General features: G+C 44.5%; 1 protein-coding gene across 6 annotated transcripts in view; it reads left to right on the top strand.

Moving 5' to 3' along the window:
* The window catches only part of CADM1 (cell adhesion molecule 1), a 329,296-nt gene that overhangs the window by 272,529 nt on the left and 32,266 nt on the right, over positions 1-24,501 (top strand). For 3 of the 6 annotated variants that reach the window (XM_047690769.1, XM_047690773.1, XM_047690770.1), the window contains exons 5-8: positions 1,275-1,433; positions 13,946-14,045; positions 17,331-17,503; positions 22,414-22,497. In XM_047690769.1, coding sequence (XP_047546725.1) covers positions 1,275-1,433; positions 13,946-14,045; positions 17,331-17,503; positions 22,414-22,497 — 516 coding nt within the window. The remainder of the gene's footprint in view (positions 1-1,274; positions 1,434-13,945; positions 14,046-17,330; positions 17,504-22,413; positions 22,498-24,501) is intronic. The other 3 variants (XM_047690774.1, XM_047690771.1, XM_047690775.1) reach the window with 1 other exon arrangement.

Here is a 24,501-nt window from a genome sequence, read left to right as displayed (position 1 = left end):
GCCATCCTGAGTTAACACGGGCAGGTCAGCCCTCCTACCCTTCCCTTCCAAGGCTGCTTTGGAAGTAGTACCCACGGATCAGACAGCTCTGGTCATCTGACAGAAGTGCCAGCTGTGTTTAGCAATTTCTGCTAAAATGGGGATATTACTATTACAGAGTGTATGCGATTCTTGGGCAGATGAAATGAGTGAATGTTTGTAAAGCGTGCAGCTGTATCTGGGCCAAGGTAAGTGCTCAGTGTGTGCTTCTTGAATAAATCAAGAGTGCCAGGAAGAAAAGAATAAGGCCTCTTAGAAAGGGGATATAAAAATCTATATCTAGAAACAGATAAATCTATATATAACAGCTTCAGTTTCAAAAAGCTTGCTCTGTTTAATCTCCTATTTCCTAGGTATGGTTTTGGAAGGAAGGAGTTTCTCATTTCCCCTCTGCTTTTCTAAGTGAATTGAGCCATTAAATGCGAACCGATAAGTACAAAACATTAAAAGAAAGTTAATGGTGCGCCGTGTCCCAGGGAGCGCTGAGTTCAGGAAAGGGGCTGCCTTGGCCTTTTCATCCCATCCGGAAGCCTCCTCCCTCCTTTTCTGGGTGTTCTTGGACGTGTCTCCCATCTGGCCCAAAGCCTCTATCTTCCTTTGCTCTACCCACTGCCAGTGCGGTTTTGTTGTCGTTGCCGCTGTTGTTTTGTGGTCTTCCAAAAGTCTCAGAGTTTAAACATTTCAATTACAATTTCAATTATGTAAATCCAGTTAGTTACTTTCCCTGGTAATTGTTGCTGAGGGAGGTGGGCATCGGGGCTTGTTTATATCTCTGTTCCTGATTGAATTACTTCAGGGATTTGGATGATGTCCTGGAATTTTTAAACTACATGACAGCCTACTAGACGTTTCAAGTTCAGATGGTGGTTAGGGGTGCAAAGCACTTCTCTTTTTCCTCCTCCAAAATGCCATAAGCAGTCAGATGGCAACGTGGTTCAACTTTCAGCTGCCTTTTTGTGGGAAGTTTCAAGATAGAAGACAACATATGTAATATATTTAAATAAAAATAGTATCTATTATGTGGGGTAGAAATACATCTTACATACTCTCCTGCAAGGTTGAGAAGTAGAAAATTCTCATTTTATCCGTTATCTACCCACAGCATACCCTTATCCCGAGTGACTTCCATCGTCTCGGGTACAATAGCAGTGTTGGGGCGGGGAGAGGAGCCTGTAGAAACAGAGTGATAGGAATTCACACAGCTCTGATGTCTCGGCATATTCCGTGTCCCCCAGGCAAATCGGAGGTGGAGGAGTGGTCAGACATGTACACGGTGACCAGTCAGCTGATGCTGAAGGTACACAAGGAGGACGACGGGGTCCCCGTGATCTGTCAGGTGGAGCATCCAGCTGTTACCGGAAACTTGCAGACCCAGCGGTACCTTGAAGTACAGTGTGAGTACCTGTCTTAGTCCGTTCAGGCTGCTCTAACAAAGCAGCACCAAGTAGCTCATGAGCAACAGTCATTTATGACTGCATTCTGGAGGCTAGGAAGTCCGAGAACAAGGCGCACCAGCATGGCTGTGTTCTAGAGAAAACCCTCCCTCTTCCTAGTTCAGAGCCACTGCCTTGTCCCTGTATCCTCTCCTGGCAGAAGGGGCTAGAGATCTCCAGAGCAGCTTTCTGGAGGGCACTAATCCCATTCGTGAAGGCTCCGCCCCCATGACCTGAGCACCTCCCAAAGGCCCCGCCTCCTCATATCACCCCAGTGGGATTCCAGCACAGGAATTTGGGGAGGGAAGGACACAGGCCTTTGTTCCAATCATAGCAGTACCTGAATATTTTATCCTGAGGGCACAGAGTAGCAGTTGGTGAAAAACACTTGAGAAGCCATTTATTGAATACATATGATAGAGTTTATATCTTGTTGTCTCAGTAGTAAAATAATCAAAGGATTATTTTATTGAAACACTGCCATACAATAGAGTGCCAGTGAGGATTTTCAAAATACTACATTTAACCCAAATGTAAAATTTTAAAATGATTCCAATCTGTTCTATCACATGACTTAATTAATTGCACTTTGTGAGTGTTGACGATAATCATTTCTTTGTCAACTTCACAATCAAGGGTGGTCCCTCCCACTTTCTTAGCCCCAGCAGAAGTGCTGATTTTTTTTTTTTTTTATAGAGGGGCTTTTCTTCCCATTCTCCATCAGCATTTTGCTTTAAATTGCATGTTCTCTTCCATTTTTAACTTAAAGTATAGCAATGAGTTTAAAAGTGGAACTCTTTGGGATCAGTGCCACAATCTCAATGGCTTCATCAATAACAGCTAGATCGTGGGAAGTGAGGTTGTCTCCTCGCTGTGCCCAATGAACTGAAGACGCTCTCCTTGTTTTCTCTGAGGACTCTTGTGCTTGCCAAAATGTTTTCTGCACAAAACCATCCTTGCAGCAAAGTTGTGGCCAAGTAGCCAGCACCTCACTTTTTTATCAGAGATCTGTAACTGAGCGTCTGAAAGATGGCAGGTGACATTTGAGTGTGCAGAGTGGGACTGGTGTAAGAGTTTGGTTAGAAAGGCAACCCCCCGGGGGTCTGATAAAGGCAAAGCGTTACCATCTCTCCATTAATTTTCTAGCACTGCCGTAACTAATTATCACCAACTTCATGGCTTAACACAACCAATTTATTCTCTCATAGTTCTAGAGGACTGAAGACCAACATTGAGGTGTTAGCAGGGCCACACTCGTTCAAAAGGGCTCTGGGAGAAGAGCTTTCCTTGCCTTTTCTGGCTCCTGGGGGCCCCAGATAGTCCTTGGCGTGAGCCATGTCTTTCTCACCTCTTGCTTTGTCTCAACTTGGCCTTCTCTTCTCTGCATGTGTCCTATAAGGACATTTGCTGTTGAAGTTAGTGCCCACCCAGCTAATCCAGAATGGTCTTATCTCAAGATCCTGAACTTGATACACCCACAAAGACGTCTCTTTCCAGATAAGGCCATATTCGCAGGTTCCGGGGCTAGAAGTGAGCATGTGTCTTGAGGGCCACCATTGCCTGAGCAAAACGGGGGCCAGGGAAAGGTGTAAAATGTGGCTTCTAATCGTTTCTCCACCTTGTGGCTAAAATTAAATGTGAAAAGTTGCTTCCAAGACGCCAATCCTGTTCTCACCTGTTCTTACTCAGTGAGTTTGGCTCAATTTAACATTACATAATGCAGGTTTTTCTTGTTAATTCATTTCATCTCCGTCATTATGTAGCTTCATTATAGGCATCATGCTTATAATTTTCATATCACCAAAACTATTGTGGTGTAATGTCCCTATGATGGGAAAACAGAAATGATCAGATATTATCTAAATTGGCAGATAGATTTCTTGTGACTTTGCTAATATGTAATTCATTTAAGCAAACTTAATATCCATTAACTTTCCTTGTAGGGGCCCATTAGCTTTAATAATACATTAACGCCTTTGTGAAACCTGAGTAGACATTCACCCAGTCTCTGCCCTTAAACTCTTTCAGCGTCCAAAGTATCTTCCAAATAGAATATGGCCCCACCCACCTATGAACTTATACTCACTCCCAAATGCAAAATATTTTAAGCACTATACCTCCTACCTCTTGGAAGACTTGATAATGATCTTTATAAGCCTTGTCTTCCGTCTTCCGTAGGTTCAAGAGAGATTTATCCTTCTAAGTACAAGCAGTAAAACTGCATACCTGAATTCCTTTGACTTCAGTCTCCTACTAGCCCTCACCCACAGGGAAGTGACCAGTGCCTTCCAAAAACAAAGACACAACTATTGATCATGTCTAACTCTAACATGGCACCATTGGAGGGTTCTTGTCTTACAAGAGCCGAAGAATGAATCTTGTGGGTAATAGGGGGAAGGAAGTGAAAGTTTCTTAAGGGAAGGCGAGAACAGAAAGGAGAGCTCTCTAGAGTGAGAGGGGTACCAGGTGGGTTGCCGCTGGGGGCTTTTTATGGTTATCTTTTATAGAAAACTGACTGGGGAACTTGGTAAATACCTCATCTATAAATTTAGGACAAACAAGGTAGATTTGTAAATATTATGAAAATGTCTCATCTGTATTTAGAACAAACAAGGTAGATTTGTTATATTCCCTTCTTTCTGGCTAATATCTTGTTTATAGTATTTCTCCACATGTGGAATTTTCTGTGAGCCTGGTTACAGAGCCCCCTTACCTGTCTCTTCCTACCTAGCCTCGCCACTCCCTTACTCAGCACATTTTTATGGGAGACTATTGTTTCTTGTTTTTGTTGTTTTGTGTGTGTGTGTGTGTGTGTTTATCCGAAGTGAGCCACGCAGGCATTTTCTTCTTGATATTTAATTTTTTGGAATGTATATAAAGAGAAAGTCTTTCTACATAAAAGAAGCTTAAGAGTTACCCACCATTTTATTAATCTGAGTGGGAATTGAGAGTCTTCTTTGGCATCTTAAATAAGACTCAGTGTTCAAGAAAGTAACTTGATAGGGTGCCTGGGTGGCTCAGCCAGTGAAAGCATCTGCCTTCGGCTCAGCTCATGATCCCAGGGTCCTCGGGTCGAGCCCCACATTGGGCTCCTTGTTCAGCAGAGAATCTGCTTCTCCCTCTGCTCCTCTTCCTACCCATTCTCTCAATTGCTCTCTCTCTCAAATAAATAAATAAAATCTTTATTAAAAAAAAGAAAGAAAGTCACCTGATCATTCACTACCCTCCTTTCCCAGAGTGCTATTGACAGCTCGGGAGAGTCAGCTAGGAATTCCTTCAGTAGCTCCTCCAGACACGGAACCCTCTGCCTCATGGCCTACCAGCTTTACTCTCCTGAACACCAGCAACAACGAAAGGGCCTCCTGCCTCCGATGACTAAGGCACTCGGTCTTTGGGCACTAAGACTTTGTTGGTCATTGGCCTGTGCCAGTGGGTCAACTCCATCCCTCTCACAGCCGCCCCCCACTCGGCAGTCAGGCAGCACCGTGACTTGATGGCAATGGGAAGAGATAGTTAAATACATGACATTCAGCAGCCAGTCCGCGTGGATGTGGGACCATTTCAGATACTCTGTGAGGAGTATTCGACCCTCATTTTGTATTTGGCCCAACCCTTAACCTTCTTAAACACCCCTTTAAGAGTCCATAGACCTGGAGAAGGTGAACAAAACCACAGATCCACCACATTTTGCTTCCAGTTTAAGGAGTCTGCTTATCCTACAGAGTTAATCCTAACTTCATTTATCTGAGGACCAGTTTTCCCATATCCACAGGTGGTCTATACTCAACTCATTTAGAATTTATCTTTAAGTCACTGTATTGCTTTTCCCTAACAAAGACCTGTGAGAAAATATCAAATTAGAAATTTTATTTTGCTATGTGTGTTATGTTTAATAAACATCAGAATAAATACATAACTATTATTTTTACTATCTTTTTCTTTGGTACCTAAAAAGATTTTTTTGTAGTATTATTTATAAGCGTTAGATTATCACCGGGAAATGCTGACCTCATCCGTGGACCTCAGATTAAGAACAGCTCTTTTCTGGGTAAATGAGACTACCCTGGGGGAACTCTAACCTGTTGGAATTGGTATTCATTCTACTCACTTGGTTCAGGCCTGGCCCATTTTGCTGCATGAAGCCTTCCGGAAACCTTTTTCTACCTCATCTAAGACCAATGGTTATTAACCAGGATATGAACAGTTACATGACAGATAATGGATTTGAGTTCTGTATAAACTGCATCCTTTTAAGGAGATATTTTTTTAAAAAGAAATAGCAAAGACCTACACTGGGTATAACGTTCAACAGCTTACTTTAAGTCCGACGGGGAAAGGAGGAACAGTAAAACAGAGAGCTACCATGTTGCACAGAGGACAAGGCTTGAGCTACAACTTGGAATTGCTTTTGTCTTGTGGATTTAAGTCCTAATTAATTGAACACAGAATTTTGCAGTGTTTGTTTGTTAGGACCCTTATTTGTGGTACCAGGAGAAATTGTTGTGCCCAATTATGTGAAAAATCAGCCAGATGTGTATGCTGTCATACTTTTAATAATCTTTAAGTTCGTGGTGAGTACAGATATTAATTGTGTAGTATGCATTGAAGTGATTAACATCAATGTAATTTATCATCTGGAGATTTCTGAACATAAATAAATGAGTTGTTTTGTTCAGCAAGGTGTTGACCCCTTCAGAATTAGTGAATTAAAGCCCCCCCCTTTTTTTTTTATTATAAATATGAAAGGCACCACAATCAGCCAAGTGTTCAGTTATTTGATTTTCTGGGGCATTAGCCGCTCTTGTTTGTGACATTTCCCTGTTGGGTGCTCGTTTGCAAGCTCATTAATAAGGTTTTCTCATAGGAACGTTGCTGGGAATGAAGAACATACAGTAGGGCTCTCAGTTTTCTGGCTTTCATTGTAAGGCTCAGCAAGGCTGCGGTGGCAGCCGCACACAGCTCAGTGTTTAAAACAGAAAATAATTATGCACGGAAGCTGGAGTTCAAAGCTCTCCTGCCTTAGATGTTAGGCAGAGAACAGTTTTGCCTTTTAACGTTCTGAGCTAGATGACCCTAAATTCCTTCTGTGCGGTTCTTTTTTCCCCTTCCGCATGTCTGTGTATGTGGCGTTGCTCAAATTTACAACATGGTTGATTATAGCGGAGCGTGGTACAATTGTCGTGCGGTTAGTGGAGCTGTACATCTGAAGGAACGTACTCTTGTCAAATAAAAGCCTGTTTAAAGGAGAACAGTTCACTGTCTGCGTGTTAAAAGAAAACTGTTTAAATAGCATCAAGGTGGCAACACAGAGCGATGTAAGCTGGGGATTCAAAGGAGAGCTGTGACCCTCAGTATGAAATTCAGATCGCCGTGCAAAGTGGGAAAAGCCTCACTCTGGACTCGCCATTGGTTGCTGTGTGTCTTCCGCTTTCCTCCTGTCACAGCCTTGCTTCTTTGGTACGGTTTGCAAAAATCTTCATTTTGCGAGAGTTTTTTCTGTGTGTGCCTATTTGTTTAAAAAAGAGAGAGAGGGAGAGAACGAGAAATTGAGATGGGTTTCGAAAGGGAGAGTGAAAACAAAGACTCTAGAAATGGGTGCTTGAATACCTTCCCTCCGATTATCACCTGATGGTTAATTGTGTACGTAGGCATCATTTTCAAAATGAGTTTTATTGACCCCCTCTAGGCAGAGATTTTGTAAATCCATTTTCCTGTTCATCTGGGGTTTGGAGAAGGCTGGATTTCTCCTTTCATTCCCTCGATTGGGGAAAAATGAAAGTTGAGGAGATGATCCAAACCTGTTCTCTATCTGTGCCAAAATAAATGTTTCTCTGGTATCGACAGTGCCCCTGCAGTGAAGGAGGGAGAAAAACCTGGAAATGGGAAAAGCTTTCCTGCTTGGAGTGGAGGATAAGACGTTGTTTCCCAGCGCGGCTCCTGTATCCATCCTCCCCCCATCAGTTCTGTTCCCAGATCGTATTCTTCAAAGCATAGTAGCTGGTGTTCCCCGATTTGGCCTGTTTCTCTCTGATCTCGTCTCGTCTTTGAACAGAATATGCTCTTCCTCCCACTCTCCCTTCCTTTTATTTTTTTAAGCAATGAATTGAGTTTCAGTGAAAGTCATTTCAGTATTTGGTATTCCTCATGGAGACCCCTGGATTCAAAGGAATGTTTGAGCTGTCATTTGTTGCGTGACCACAGGGCAGGGGCGGGGCCACGGTCCTGATACTAACTGTGGAGCTCATTCACCGAGTTTTCTGCTGCACCATAGGGCGCAGGAGGTTGAGGGACCAATACTCAAAACACAGAGTCAGTGTCAGGGCAAGTCTGTCGCGAGCAAGATTTGAGTGACATGACAAGGTCAAGGAAGAGAAAGCCACCACCTCTACCTTATGAAGTCACACTCGGGAGGTGGAGGTCTCTCACTAAGGATGCTCTGTCCACATCTCCTTGTCCCATCTATTGTCTTTGGGGAAGATGTGTCTCTGTGGCTGTGGATGTTGAGCATTTCCACTGCAAAGCGAGTCTTCTAATGGTTTTTAACTCAAGGTCACATTTCAATTCTGTGGAAGGTTAAATGGTTGTGAAGTTAAAATCTGAAAATCGAAAATGAGTGGTCAGACAACATCCTTTATGATTTCCCCAAAGATCCCACCTTAGAGATACACCAGAAATGCTAAATAAATGTGTAGTGAAAGGGAAGCATGTAAATCAGAACACGTGGGCTGAACCTCAAATTTTGGGAGCTGGACTGACCTTCCAGAAGAATAATACGATTATATTTTGTGCTAAGGGCTAGTGAAGTGATTCAACAGGGAAGCCATGAGACTGGGGTAACTCCCATGTCTTGGGTAGCCTATGGGAGCAAAGGAAACCCTCAACCAAAGTCCCCAGGCTCCCCAAAAACTGAAAGCGAAGCCACCACCAATCAGGAACAGCCCAACTAGACTTTCCCCAAATAAGGCAACTGCTTAAGCGACAGCTAATCAAATAATGGCCCTTGCTTTGCTTCCCTGTCTTCTCCATAGAAACCTTTCCCCTAGCTCCTGTGGCTGGAGGATTTTCAGTGTGGCGTTGCCCTGTTTGAATCAATGGGCGTTCAAATAAACTCTCAAAAATCTTAATGTGCCCAGTTTATCTTATAACAAGGTTAAGATGTATTCATGATCTGGCATTTTTTTTGTTTAAGTCAGTAACAGATCTTGGAGTAGGAGTCCACACCCCGGCATTTCTCCAGCTTCTCATGCATTCGTTCACTCGGTAACAAGTATTGAGTGCCTACTGCATGTGCCGGGCGCCAGGATACAAAAGACCCAAAGCTTTTCTTCTTCCAGAGCCGACTTTTCCTATGGAGAAATTTGTACTTTTCCTTTCCTGCGTTCACTTTCACATTTTAAAGATTTCTCGAAGATAGGGAAGATTGCTATATGAGTGTGCCGCCCATTTCTAAAGCACTGGAAACATAACTTTCTGTCGCAACGTCGCAGAATAAAATTTGATTCTGTTGGGTAAACAGTAATTTCCGTATCCACAAAACTCCTTGCAAGTTGCAACAGGCAGGAGTTGCGCTCTGCTGGAGTGATGCGGTAAGTGCTTGTTGGTCCCACATCTCCCACCACGTCTGACTCCTCCTCCCACCCCCAATAGCTCAGTCCTCCCCCAGCACAGTTGCAGTCCTCCCATTCATACAACAGATGTAACGGCAGGGGGTCCTTCGCCTTGCAAACAAACAAAATAAATGGCGGTGAGAATCATTCATGAATGTCTTATGACATTAGAAAGCAAACCTTTTGCAAGATGTGGAACTCCTCTGAAAGCTCCGCGTGACTGTTCTCGAAACCAGACCCAATCACCTCTTGCTACCGGACGCTGTCTTCCTTCAGTGCAAAGCTGGCCTCTTCTGGCAATCCAGGCAGCCGATTCCTGCCTCAAGCTCAAAAAAACCCCTCATCCTCCCCAGATCTCAGGTTAATCTTTGCATTGTCGTGTTTCTCCAAACTGCAGAAATCCCCCGTGATTGACAAAGACTCTTCAGCTGATGCTTCCCCACCCGAATGCGCAGGCACTGACCCAGACTTCTCCCAGCCATTCTGATGCATGTGGGCACTTGCTGCCCTTGACCTCTCCCTGGCAGATGCCTGAGACCATTACTATTTGCTCCGCTGGCATCCAGTCCCGCTCCAACAGATATTCGGAAATTGGACGAAAAGGCTGTGAAGAGCCCGTGTCCCGAATGCAGTCGCAGAAGCGAATTTGCACCCAGGACCTTGGGCCTGATTACAGTTCATGCATCAGAGAACATTGGACGCCCACATTCTAAATAAGAATTTAGAAATTCTTGGGGCACCTGGGTGGCTCAGTGGGTTAAGGCCTCTGCCTTCAGCTCAGGTCATGATCCCAGTGTCCTGGGATCGAGCCCCACATCGGGCTCTCTGCTCAGTGGGGAGCCTGCTTTCCCTCTCTCTCTCTCTCTCTGCCTACTTGTGATCTCTCTCTCTGTGTCAAATAAATAAATAAATAATCTTTAAGAATTTAGAAATTCTTGGGCTGGGGAGGCTGTTGGGAGCCCCTGAGGTAATAAGTCTCTTGCTGGGATATAAGTATCTTCCTAGTGCCTCAACTCTACTCCTGTCTGGTACATGGGAAGGATGACATCCCAGGCAAAGGAAAGTGCCAAATACCATTTTACTTATTTTTTTTAATAAATAATTTTAAAAACCTGCTATGTTAGTGTTGTGATCTAGAGAGAAGGAGATGATTTTTCATTTACATAGGAAAGTGAATACAGGCTACAGAGTCTCGAGCTTCAACTTCTGGAAAGATCACAGAACGTGGTGCAAGGTCAGACTGGCATGAAATCAATTGTAATCTGCCAGCAAGCCATTCTAACCTCTATAAGAGTTTCCTTTTATATATATATATTTTTTTCCCTTTATAGAGAGAGCAAAGTACATTTAAAGAAAGTCTCATCAAATTGGAATGTCTTTCTAATATTATTTTTTTAATTGGTTGCTCCTGTGGTGTGACCCAAAGCCTCCTGGCATTTAACCCTCTGTGCAGCTTTGACTAATGAATGAATTTTGTCTGCTCTAAGAGTCTTGCTAAATGTCTTTTATAGGGTTTTTAAAAAATGACAGTGTATTATAAAAACCTCAGATCCCTTGACCTAATTGATTGGCTGTTGGTGATGCCATCTCTGTAACTGTAATGTTCCATAAGTGCACAGGCCTAACTATTTTTCTTATTTTTATATAGCAGTTCCATTTTTTTAATGACATTAAGCCATTCTGAGCGATACATTTCTGGGCAGTTACTGCAGTTGGGTAGAAAGTGTCATCTGGCTCGTAGCCTCGTGCCTTACAACACCAACCGAGGCGTAAAATGATCACCCAGAAAATGTACTGGGCCTTACCTCATTACTTAAAAATAAATCTTGGAGTCTGGGTCTGTCTCAGAAAAGCTTTGGTGGGTTATAACGTTTGATTTATGAACATAATTAAAATATAAATGATGAGCTTTGGGCTATTCAGTTAGCCATCTGGGTTGTGCAGGATTTGACATACTCGCATACGAGTCAGGATCTTCCTGGGGAAATTTAACCTCCCTGAGTTCGAGAGGCGCCGGTGGAATCCCAGGCTGTCTGGTCTACCTGTTGAGCATACCTGAGTTCCTCTTTCAGGGGAAGGGAAGGGGCTGGATCTTGGCACAGAGACCCACCTGTGCGGCTCGCAATTGGGGGTGAAGTCAGTTCAGCTTCCCCATGGTCAGATAACATGCGTGTAAGTGGTGCATGTGTCAGAGGAGGACATTTTTCTGTATGATGCAAACAAGATTAATGTTTACCTTTTCAGCCAGCTATTAAGGTAGCTGTAGCAGCTCTGCTCATCTGTAGATGCTAGAGGTCTCTCCAGGAGCCTGAGGAGTAAATTGGGAAAATCCGTTATCAAAATTGAAGGTGCATTTTCTATGGCATAGTAGGATTTTTTTTTTTAAATATAAGTTTCAGGTACAACAGATCCTTAGCTTGCGCTTCCTAATTTCTGTGAGTAATTGGCAACTGGGAAACAGCCATTAGTAACATAAAAAAGAGTTTAACTAGAAGTCTGTGGTACTGAAGAGAGGCAAGACCGGCTTAGATTTTCAACAGTCTCTTTATTATTAATGGAAGTGGAGCATGTAAAACCCTTAGTGCACTGTGCTGAAAAATACACCCTCTCTGTTTGCTTGTAAATTACACAATGGGGAAGAAAAACCAAAAATTCCATATAGACCAGCAGGCATCCTGCTTCTCCTTAATTAATGGGCAGAAGTCAGCAGAGCATGGAAAATGTAGTCCTTCCGTGGATCAGAGATTAACCTAGAAGCGAATGTTCCATTTCAGCCCAGACTGTGGGCTTTAAATTAGCCTTGCCCAGAATGGTTCCTAGGTAAGAATGACAGAGGTTTCCTGACCAGGAACGCCGTTAAGTGCTGGTCTTTCTGAATGTGAAATATAAGGGACCGGGGTCTTTGGCTGTCGGTGTTCTTAGTAACATAACCTTCTCCTGTTGCTTGCTTTACTTACTTATTTACTTATTCGTATCTTGTGTTTGTAATAGACTTCACCAGTCAGCTCTGTGTTTATGGGTCACACCAGCAAAACTAATAGACTCACAAATGTCACCCAACGGTTGTATGTAGTGTAGGCTTTGAGACCAGAGCCCTGCAAGGAGAGGGGCCAGCAGCTCTTCCTTCTTCTCAGCCAGCCAGTCCTCACTCCAGGTCATCGTGTTTATCCTGTCTGTTTTTGCCTCTCTGTAGGGACTACTTTCCCCACCCAGTTACCAGTCTCTGGACACCGCCACACCATTTTGTTCTCGAACATTCCCTTGGCCAGCAAGTCTAAGAACAGAACCATGCTTGCTTTGCAAGTGTCAGCTGGAGCTTTCGGGCCTGTTAGTTTATGTCCTCTGGCAAGTGGCTTAGCGTCTCAGAAAGGGTTACCCATTCACAGTGTGCAGTGCACACTGGTGTACAAAAAGGCACTCCTAAAAGGTTTTGAATGCCACGTGGTTTTCCAAGACAGAAAGATCTGTGATGGGAACAAGACTGTACCCACGTGTCTGGAAAGCAGCCATCCCCAGAGAGGACTCCCTCATGCAGCTTGTTTTAGCCGCGTACGGTTTGAGATCAGTTGAGCGTTGCCATAGTTCTGATTTCCCTCTCAGTCCATAGGATGAATGTTAATGAGCTAAGCACTGCTTGTAAAAGGCCAAGGGGCTGATGTTTAGGTGGTGTGATTGTCTGAGAAAGTAAAGTTATGGAAATTGTTTTGACCTTTCAGCCAAGTGATGTCTTGCCCTCTCACATTTATTACTCTTGGGTGCGTTTCCAAAAATACACATTTACAGAGCCACCGCATTAAATGAGAAAACTGATTTAGGGATTAATAGCTTGTTAGTTCAACATAGAAAAAAACAGTCTCCCCATTCCATTCAGGTTTTATTTGTAAATGTATTTGTATTGGTTTCTAAGTTAATCCTGATCCCTTCTGGTACCCTCCCTAGGCCCCACACCTCCCGTCATTCATCTTTTGGACCCAAACCCCGACAAGCTCCAAACACAGGTTTTAAGTAGCCAGTATATGTAAGAACAGCTATGTCACTTAGTTAAGTACTTGACTACCTTCAGAAGCCATACTTGGTTTTAATTATGGATTACTACTGGGTAATGTGGTTTTGAACCCGAAATCCCAACATTCACAGGCCTGCCTCCTGTGAAGTTACCTCCATGACCTTGGACTGGCTAGTTCATTCCACTGGCTACTGGACTGGGTACCAGTGTTCTCATCCCTAAAACCGGGCTTATTCTACCACCAATGACAGCTCCTAGCACAGTAGGCCCTCGGTACCTGTCTGCGTCCTTCCTTCTCATGTGTGTATACATTGAGACGTCAAAGAGTTCCGTTGGGACCACCAGAAGCTCCCATTTCTTTATTCTCAAAGCCATTTGAGTGGAGTTCAGAAGTTTTGCCTTTCCCATTCAAAATCAAGAGCATAGAAGAGGCAAACTTATTAATATGCATTGTCAAAACGTATTGTCACATAGTCATAGAGGATATATGATAAAATGTATCAATTCTGAGCACCGCAAATGTCTGGCTTCACCTCAGCATGAAGGCAAATGAGTTTCCTTTAGCTTGAGTGAGTTTGGAGATAAACTTCCATGTAACAAAATGTATTTCACAGGAAGTGTTTGATGTGACGCAGTTGGCTTATGAATCTCTTATCTGCTCGCGGTTCACTCCTTGGAGTTATTAGTCAATTTAATTTGAGCAAATGCCAGGATTACTAACTAATTAGGAGGATGTTAGTAAAGGCATGAGGTTGGGGAGAGCACGAGTGCTGGTGGTGTGGGGTTTGGGGCGGCATGCAAGTCTGATTTTTGCCTGATGTCATTTGCTAAACATTACACTTTGTGTTGTTGTCACACAGATAAGCCTCAAGTGCATATTCAGATGACTTACCCTCTACAAGGCCTGACCCGGGAAGGGGATGCGCTCGAGTTAACATGTGAAGCCATCGGGAAGCCCCAGTAAGTTCTGAAGGCCAAGGTTGGCAGAGGGTCATGAGCAGTAAATGTCACAACACAGAGCTGTGCATTCGCAAGTCACCAGCCTGTCACCTGTCTCCTGCTGTAAAGGATGGAAGATTTTGCAAGAAATAAGGAATATTCACTGAAAAGGGGGAATAAATACCTATGGTCGGTTCTTAATGGCCAGGATTGGGAGAAAAATGCAATGCCAGCTAAGATGGAAATCTCGACTAATTCTATTTTATTATCATCAACATGATTGTCAGAACTATCTTCTCTCATGAAAAAAAAAAATCCTAATAAATTTTTAGTATGCCCACAATCTAATGATAAATCTGCTTGCTACCTTCTGTGCTAATGTCTAAGCTGCTGGGAAAGATGGTTTTCAGACTTAAATTAAGCCGCTGTGATTAGGGCCAGCCGTTGGAAAATGAATCTGCCCTACCTTTAATTTTACTTCTCCTTTCCTCAAAGGAAAGTGACTCCTAGAAATATGTTTGTTCGTAAGGAATGGTCCCAGAGCTTTTCTCAAGCAGCCTATGTATGCCCCTGCAGAAGAGAAAGAACATAACACTCTTATTTTATGGAAAAGTACAAAGAAGCTGCTTCCCTGCAGAATGAATGGAAGTGAATTAGGGAAACTGCTGTATATTATCACTAATAGAGCAAAAAAAGCTGCTTTAGTGATGGCGCTGCTTTAGACGTCCATCCCATTTCATCTGGGGAGAGGAGAGAAGCTCTTTCTAAGAGAGTGAAGATTGTTTTTAACTGTTTCTTAAGGAAACAATCCGCAGAACCCTAAGAGGGAACAAGTCAGTGTCGAGATTCTGAGCCCTCAACTTTGAGTGGTCCCCACCAAAACAAAACAAAACAAAATAGCATTGAGCTCCCTCTGCTGTCCCTGTGGTATGATTTTTTTTTCCCCCTCAGAGTTTTTATTAACTAGCCTGACTATCACAGTTTTCATGCTCTGAGCATCTTAAGGAAGGTTCCCGGAAATCTCTGGAGAGCACTGTCCCTGTTACAGCTAAGGCATGATCTCTGACAGGAGACCGGGGAGCCAGACAGAGGCGGGCTGCCATGCCTCGGCCCTCACTGTATCAGGCTTCCCTCACTGCGGGCTAGAGTCTGCTCTGTCTGGCCTCACCGTGTGGAGCTTTAAAGATGACCTTTAGGAAGTAGGAGGTGGTCTTGGTTCTGTGGTGCGCCCAAGTTACTTGGTTCGAAATGCTTCAAGCTTTGGCAGAGCAATCTTTCCCTCTTTTGAACACGGCCAAGGATGCAGATCTTTCTTTCCATAAACTGTCTGGTTACGCCCTGGTTAGTGACTTACCTTGCCTCCAAAAAAATAAAAAATAAAATAAAATCCAGTGGAGGAAAAGAAATAAATGCTCCCAGGCCTCTCACCACTTGTCATACCTATATTCAGCCGTATTAACCACATTTAGAGTATATGGCTTTGCTAAGCTACATTTTGTTTCTGTGGGGTTTTTCCCCCCAAAGAAGGTAGTATGTTCAGTTTAATGTGCCACAGGGACAGTCAATGACACGTTTCCTTCAGGACATTTATGCCAGAGAAGGTATTTGTTTGTTCCTCCCAGATTGGAACGGGTGGACGGCTGTGTGAGCAAGCCCGCGTTACTCCACTGCGATCCCTTCCAGCATATTACCTATTTATTTTCTCAAGAAATTGCATACAATAAAAATGGTAATTTAACTTGCCATTAAATGTTGTGAATATCCTCAGCACTTACCCCCAATGATTGTTTCAGCTGTCAAGCAGCAGGACGTTCGCTCTGAATGCCGGGCAGACCCATTTGCCATTGCCTACAAGCAGCACATATGCAGGACTAATTTTTAAATAATTTACTGGGTTGTGATGACAAACCCTTGTGTAATTAAAGAAAAATTGTAACTTCACATCCCATTTGAAAGTTGGAATGCTACTCGACAGGGCTAACTCCGGTGTTCGCTCATCATTCAGCGCTGGGCCTTTCGGTCCTGTCGCAGCTCCTAGAGGTGGTTCTGGGGACAGACAAGAAGTTACTTCTGTGCCTGCGTCTCTGCTGCCCTTCCTCCAAAATGAGAGCTTCAGGCACAGGCGCCCACGTGGCCCTGATGTCACGGGAGGTTGAGGGAGCCAACTTAAAGAACGCACATGTTAGATTCAAGGAGTTTGAAAGATAACTTTGTGCATGTGCGGTTTGGTCTCCAGAGCATCTTGTGAAATTGGCTTTTCCCTAATGGACACAAACGTGGCGCTTTAAATCCCTGAAACAAACGTGGCCTCTGAGTGCCAGAAGGAGCCCAGGTGGAGATGCGCCCCTCAGTGACTAACTCGGACCCAGAAGCCTGGCCCTTGAGTCACAGGGTCTGCAGGTGCACATGGAGAGGGAGAGTGTGTGACAGCGAGGGGGACTGGGAGAGCCGGCAAAGCAAGGCATTTAACAGAGGAACCCATAGATAAGGTGGACTGGGCTGGGGGAGGCAGGTTATGGGTAGGGGTCAAAGAGAAACAAAGGATTGCGCCTTTCCCCGAATGAATAGAGGTACTTTTTCCAACAGCAGAGCTCAAAAGAAAGCAGCGTTCAGATGTAAAAGTCTGTTTCTTTTTGCGAAACTTCAAATCCCTTTAAATATCCCAATTGGGGGCGCCTGGGTGGCTCAGTGGGTTAAGCCGCTGCCTTCGGCTCAGGTCATGATCTCAGGGTCCTGGGATCGAGTCCCGCATCGGGTTCTCTGCTCGGCAGAGATCCTGCTTCCCTCTACTCTCTCTCTCTCTGCCTGCCTCTCCATCTGCTTGTGATCTCTCTCTGTCAAATAAATAAATAATCTTTAAATATCCCAATTGGCTTCCAAGCAAGAGTCTTGGTGTATCAGTAACCATCAGAGTAATGCGTGTATCACTCGCCAAGAATTTGCTGTTTTCCCCCTAATTAATGAGATGATTAATGATGGCTGGGCTCTGTCCTGTTTGGTGTGAAACCACACAGCAGGGCATAAAAATAGGGTACATTGTTTTATTTGCTGATTTGTTAAAGATGAATTGAAAATAATGAGACTCCTGCTTATGGTCCATTGAAAGTTTTTCAATACCTGATAATGTTTTTTTAGAAAAAGTTTTTCCAGACAGACTCAGGGGGGACTTCACGGCTGTAATTCTGTTACAGGTCTTTAATCGTGTCACCCTACATGGGACTCCTGTGATGCGTGGGTGGGAAACTGATGCAGACGTCTTGGTGGGAGATAACGAAGCACCCTGTGCCCCTCCTCTTTCCTCTGCAGGCCGGTGATGGTGACCTGGGTTAGAGTCGATGACGAGATGCCTCAGCACGCCGTCCTGTCCGGGCCCAACCTGTTCATCAATAACCTAAACAAAACAGATAATGGTACATACCGCTGTGAAGCCTCTAACATAGTGGGGAAAGCTCACTCGGATTATATGCTGTATGTTTACGGTACGTGGAAAGCTAAACCCGTCTTCTACTAGACTCATTTACATGTAGTTGCTGCTTATGATTCCCTCCCAGAGCTTTTGGTCCGGTTGAAAACCAGAAGCCCATTTGTTTTCTGCAAGACCTTAAAGAAGCCTGGCCTGAGGTGGACCCCATTGTCCCCACCTGGGAGGGCAGTGACTTTCCGTCTCTCCCTCTAATCGTGGGGATTTCCCATTAGATCACAGTCCCTGGTCATGCTGAGCAGGAAAGCTGTGTCCTCAGGCACAAGCTGTGGAGACTGTGTTAGAAATAATGACTGCAAAATTCAGCCTTACCAATTAATGGCTATTTAGCTCAGAAAGTTTATTCCCGGTGGTATTTTCCTGTGATATCCGAGCTAGTCTCCTGCTTTGATGAACAGAAGTATCCTGTTTTCAGCATGAAGCTATTACCTTCCCGAAGATGTTGCAAGCCAGTAAATACTTGGAGAAATGATACAGGCTCCTTGGTAGCCACATAAACCACCAGTAGCTCTTCCTTTAGACATGAACACATTTATTTTTAAATTTGTCTGTTTTCTTAATATCTTCTCACAGGATTACTAGAGCATATAGCATCATCAATTGCATTCTCTAACCAGCAAACATTTCTTGAGCATCTCCTACGTGTCAGACATCTTAGACTTTTTCCCATTTCTTTTTAAATTCATTTATTTGGCAGAGAGAGAAAGAGTGAAAGAGAGCACAAGTAGGCAGAGAGGCAGGCAGAGCGGGTTGGCGGGGTGGGTGGGGGGAGCAGGCTCCCTGCTGAGCAGAGAGCCCAATGCGGGGGCTCGATCCTAGGACCCTGAGATCATGACCTCAGCCGAAGGCAGGGGCTTAACCCACTGAGCCATCCAGGCACCCGACTTTTTCCCATTGATATCTTAATGTCAATTTTGTGTGGTGAATATTCTCTCTGTAGTTGAGGAGGGCACTGTTGCTCTAGCCTTAGGATGGCAGACTATGCCTCTTCTGTCCAAAGTCTCTAGGTCAGGTTTATAAAGGAAGCATAGTCATGAACTGAGATGACATGGCATGAGTAACCACAGGCCTGAAAATTTCGGTGTCTTATGAATATACAGATATGTGTGCACATTTCTTTCTTCCTGTTAGCACTGTAAATACATTATCCAAGTATAACTGTGTACACATATACACCCGTACACACAGAACTATATGTAGGAAATATTGTCTCCGTTATGTCTTAGAACCTGGCCCCTTTCCTTTTGAAGAAAACAGGAGTCAGTGTCTTTTTGAGGATGCGGAAGCATGCTTTACCCCCTATCTACTTGGATATTCAAATATAATTCTTATGATCTAATTCTCAGGTTTTAGGGGTTTTATTCTCCCCCTTTTAACATAATGCAGAATTACAAGATCACATCTACCCACCTGATTTGTAAACATCTGAGATGTGTTTTCTGCATACACTACCCACGTTGTCTGTGCTCTATACATTTAAAAGTATTAGTTCTCCCTAGTGGTTGAGGAGATCCCCACGAAGGGAACAGTGATCCCATGTCCATACCAGGGGGTGCCCTGGGCCCCCTTTTCAGTTGATTTGATATGGCCACCCTGTGCCTCAGACTGTTCACGGTCCGCTGATGCCAGAGGCTGGCAGGTAGATCTCTGTCTGTGCATGAGGGTTTGAGCCTCCCACAAGCCCCCTGCATTGCCGCCCCCCCCAGGTCCGCAGTGGCAAATGCCCGCCAGTCTAGGATATGTTTCCGTGAGTCAGAAGACTAAGTTATCTGGAAAAACAACTCTGATTTATCATCCTTCCTGTTGCCACCTTTCCAGACAAGAAACATTTTGTGGATTTTGAAGGACACAGATGTCTTTGGAACATGGGACGCCACCTTATGCCTAGCGTTTTTTGAGCACTCCCTGTGTCCCACCGTTGCATGTGCATGACCACCTCGAATCTCCCCAACCCCAGGACGTATGCATTATCCTCATCCCATGGTACAGATGAGAGAGGAAGCTTAGGAATGTCACCTAAGCTGCTCAAGGTCTCAGGCTTACTGTGTCTCCGAGCCACGACACTTCTGACTGCCAAGTCTACAGGGACATTGGAGTCTTCCTTTGTAGGGCCTCTGATTCTCACTGCTTCCCGCCAGAACAATTCCCTCCAACATGAGATGTTTGGACTTAACTTGCCGGGCCAGAGTGCATTATTGAAAGCCGAGAAACATAGCGACCTACCTGTTCTGATAAGCGCATGCGCGCACGCGAGCGCACGCACACACACATCTCCCTAACCCAGCTTGGCATCCTTACCCTCGTCCAGGGATCTGTTAGATCTATAGGAGTCTACCCACCTCCCTTAAGCTATGCCAGTGGCGCTGCCTGGAATGGCGGCTACAAGGCCAACCTGAGGTGTTGCTTGTCTGTTAATAAAATATTCTAGCAGTTGGAGACGAGATGGCGAGTAGATTTTCTTTTAAGAGGTGGTTTATTGTACTACTACTACAGTAATGTACAAAGTACTTTATGAACCAAGCATTAACGTGCCTTTAAAATGTTTAATTCTCTGGAAATAACTCCTATACTTGGAGAATCTAGCTGGTTAGTGCCTGAGCCCCAATTGGTTTTGTTCTTTGAGCCTCTATGTGTCAAACACCGCTCATTAGCACCAACTCTGTATTTTCTTAAATAGTGGCCTCACATTGCTCTTATTGCCGGAAATGATCTGAGCAACGAGGTTATACCTGTTAACAGAATCTAATTCATTCAGGTCACTTGAGCCAGATGTGAAGGAAAACAGTTACCCCGGTAGTGATGAAAATAATTGAAAGTGTGTGATTTTCACAAAACGAAAGGGACCAGTGACCTTTTTTCTGAAGTCTCTGCCCTTGTTAGTCTGGTCCACCCCTTGTTCATAATCGTGTTTTCAAATCATATTTCAAAAATGGACCTTCCGTTCCCCTTTGATTATATTGTGGATATCACACATTTTGTGCCAATACTCTGAGAGATGGGTTCAGAAATAGCATTAGAGTGTACCGGGGGGGGGGGGACGTCTCCCAGGCACAGATGTTCCCTTTCCAGTGATAAACATTGTAATTGAACCAGAACAGAGAAACCACATTAGCTGCTCACATGCTGGGCAGCAGGAGCCTCTCTGGGTACAGCTGAGTTGGGTAGGAGATGGCACGGGATGCCTTCAGACCTCGGCTCGGGGGCCCATGCCCCTCGCTCTGCTGTGTCTGTCCCGGTGCCCGCAGCAAGGTGTGGGAGCAGCCACATGGTCTACTGGGTCCCACAATGCTTCCTCACCTGGGGCCTCCATGAGAACGAGGCCAGGGAAGCAAGACTGAACAAAAGGTGCCTGTTCATCTGAAAAGGTGGTTTGAAATTACTTAATCATTTCTGCATCTTGGTGGACAGTGAGATGTGTGTGTGTGTGTGTGTGTGTGTGTGTGTGTGTGTGTGTGTGTGTGTGTTTGGTCTTAGGGGGTGGGTTTGGTTTTTGTGGGTTTTTTTTTTAATTTTTGTTGTTTTTGTTTGAATTCCTTTTTGAACTCCAGTGTGAGGCTGCTTTAAACCACTCGTGTCCCCAACTTAAACAAGCACAGTCTCCCACAAGACAGAACCATTTGCTGCTGGTCTTTGCCCATCACAGTCATACACTGTGTATGTGTGAGAGAGGTTGGTTAGGAAAATTAAAACCTCAGATTAGTGATCGATAGTAGGAATCATCTCAAGCAGACCTTACAACCAGGCACCAAAATAGTGTTTTCGTCAACTTTCAGGAAGTTGTACCAAAGCCAATAAAGGTGCAGTATATAATTAAAGTTTTGATGTATTAATTAGACAATCTGAGAGCTCACTTGGAGATAAAAGGACACCAGATGTGTCAGGGAGAAAAAGTTGACGTGCTTTAGATAAAATTTAAAATCAAAAGCCTTCAAATCGTCTTACGCTCTCTTATACCAGAATGATTGCTTAGTTCAAAGTCTCGCTGACAATTTAACACATTCAGTTTGATCATTTGGGCTCGGGATTTTCTTTTTTTCTCTTTCATATTTGCCCTTCCCTTGTCCCCCAAATAATTTCTGAGATGATAGAAGAATATACAGTATATCAAACTTCTGACGGAGGGTTCCCTCTGGGATTCCTGGCTTGGAGGGTCAAGCCCCGTTTATATCTCATCCTCTTGTTTACAAGAAGGAAGGCGGGCTTTCAGTCTTATCACCGCCGTCCACTCAGGTCAAGCTTTTAACATGAGCAAAGGCAACTAACACATTAATATTAATAAGTTGTAAATTTATTGACTTTAAAAAAAAAACAAAATCTCAGGAAAATCTCACATGCCTGGGACTTGATATTTAGTGGTGACATTCTCTATTCTTTGTATTTATTATGAGCGTAGAAGTAGTTTTCACTTCCCGCTGGGATGTATTGATGGGGAATAATGAAGTTACCCGTCATGGAGAGCAGGGGACCAAGAGCACACTCGTCCTTGGCCGATTGCAGCCTTTTCGCTGGAGCAGCGTCCTCTCCTCCTCCTTTCTCCCATCTGCAGAAGCATGAAATGAAATGACTCTCGGGCGCGGGGCTGGTTTACCCTCCCCTTTGAAATCAGATTGGGGTGGGGGTGTCTTATTTCGATTTTCCCTCCCTTCTCTCCTTCATATCGCCTCATCCCTACTTCGCATCATTAATACAAATCTTTTTTCTTCTTTTCTTAGCTTTTTCCAAGTAAGGTTTGGGGTTCCAATTACAAGATACAGATCTTCGGTATGGGTGGGGCGGGGAAGCTCTTGGTTTCGGAGGGGGACATCATCAAACAGACATCTCAGTGTCCTCATGCCTTTGTTTTGTCATTACTGATCATTGTTGTGTTCAGCATTGTGGGTTTGATTTTCCTTTTTTTTTTTTATCCAGATCCCCCCACAACTATCCCTCCTCCCACAACAACCACCACCACCACCACCACCACCACCACCACCATCCTTACCATCATCACAGGTACGGTACCTTCATGACCACTGAAAATGTCCTGAATGTATATTGTCTTTCTCGTGTGTATGCAAAGAAGCCGGAACGGTCCCTTGAAATCCTTGGAATGTAATGGGTCCTTTATTTTGGAACTTCAGAGACATGAGATACTTTGTTCTTAAGCTGAATCTTGAGGACCTCCGAAAATCTTTTAACATCCAGGCATTTAACAGTAGATCGGATATTTTGCAACTTACGCTTAAGAGAGTTCTCTTTTAAGCATCACTGTTCAAAGCAGAATGCTAGGGGAAATGGCCACCTGGTTGTGCAAGAGCGCGCCGGTAGCTTAGGCTTAGCCACGGTTGATGAAATGGTAAGTATTCTGCCTTTGGATCTTCTCGTTGTCTTAATTCCACCTTAATTCATATGGAAGAAAAGACACACCCTTTAACGGGCCCAGGGGGGCCATGTTTCGAAATACATCATCCTTCTTCCTGCCCCAGAGAGGACCCACTGACAGTGTTAGAACCTGTGTGTGTTGTCGGGGTCTCGAGGTCAGAGAGAGTCACTGTCCTCTCCGTGCTGGGCACTCATGTACCCATCCCCCACCCCCACCCCCGCCCTGGCCTGCTACCCTCCGTTAAATACTGGAGGTATGGAAGAGGCAGCCACAGCCTCTGTGGCTTTATCTTTTTCTGGACTGTCTGAAACTCTTCTTCAAAACGAGTTTCATGGTCTCCGACTCGTATCACTGAGGGAGGAGGGATGCCATCCATCCCCTTGCTGGTACTCCGTGGCTCTCATACCACTTGACGTTGCTTGCCGGGGAGCCTCGGAGCTCTGCTGTCTGCTACGGTGGGAAAGCCTATAGTTGCACTATGTCGATTAGACATACGGGATTTCCTGACATAAAATCTTCCCCCACCGCTGTGTGTGGGTTCCAGCCCCAGAATGTGTAAAAGTGATTATTCTATGAGGGGGAAAAATTTTTTTTCTTTAAAAGAGAACTTCCCCGGTTCATTCTGTTATCCCAGGAGACTGCAAGATCTCTCCAAGCTCCACGCCCCAGGATGCAGGACTGCTGTTAAAACACTGAATCTATAATTCATCATTCTTTGTGTGTAGACCCTCTTTACCACCCTAGATAAGGCAGCTGTCCTTTACACTGACTTTCTGGAGACGCTCTTGGTCTTCACAGGAGTTGGTGGGACAAGCATGACGAAAATCCAGAGTGTACTATGGAAGAGGACGTCTATGAAAGAAGATGGTAGATCCCCTAGTCTGTTTTCTTCACCTTCCTAACCCATCACAGTGGGACAAAGAGAACGTTAGAGAAAGCCACTAGTGAGGATTTTCTGTCCGCTGTTTATGCAACCATCAGTGCCTGCACTTAAAATCTTCCGAAAACCCATCAATTGGTTATTGTGCCTCACTCTAAACTCCGCTCCATCCAGGCTGCTTCCGAAATCCTCGTCTGTGCGTATTTCGTGTTTCCGTTTTGCTCTTCCTTCTGCTGCTTAAGCAAAAGCTTGTTAGCGTAGCGCGCAGACTCCTCCCACTTTCCGCCTCATTGCTGAGCACAGCGAAGATGCTCCCTCCTTCCTGATTCCAGGTCAGCCACCCTCTCCACTGTCCACACCGGGAGCTAGGTTTTTACCTTTCGTGATTTCTTGCCGCTTATCCAGGTTGTAAACTGAATTAGGCTGGAGCTCTCAATAGTAGGTTTTCATGAAATTTCCTGTGAATGGGCCTTTGGACGTCCGTGTGAATTACACCTCCATCCCCCACTGCCCTTTTGCAGTAGTCGGTTCATCTTTGCAGACGGGGCCCAGGGATGAGCCAGCCCTTAACTACCTCTCATTCTAGAGGGTTCCCTCTAGGTGACTGTGGCTAGGCAGGTCTATATTTTAAGGCAGTGGAGGCCTCTCTCACTCTGTAGAAATGCCCCATTTCTCCCTAACACGGAAAAACACTTTTCATCTGTGTCTGGCCTCTCGCTAACTCAGGGTGGTTTTTCTTTTGTTTTTAAGACCT

Source organism: Lutra lutra, chromosome 10, assembly GCF_902655055.1.
Source record: "Lutra lutra chromosome 10, mLutLut1.2, whole genome shotgun sequence".
Taxonomy (NCBI): domain Eukaryota; kingdom Metazoa; phylum Chordata; class Mammalia; order Carnivora; family Mustelidae; genus Lutra; species Lutra lutra.
The sequence above is the reverse complement of the archived record's forward strand: the minus strand, read 5'-3'. Positions and strand labels throughout refer to the sequence as shown.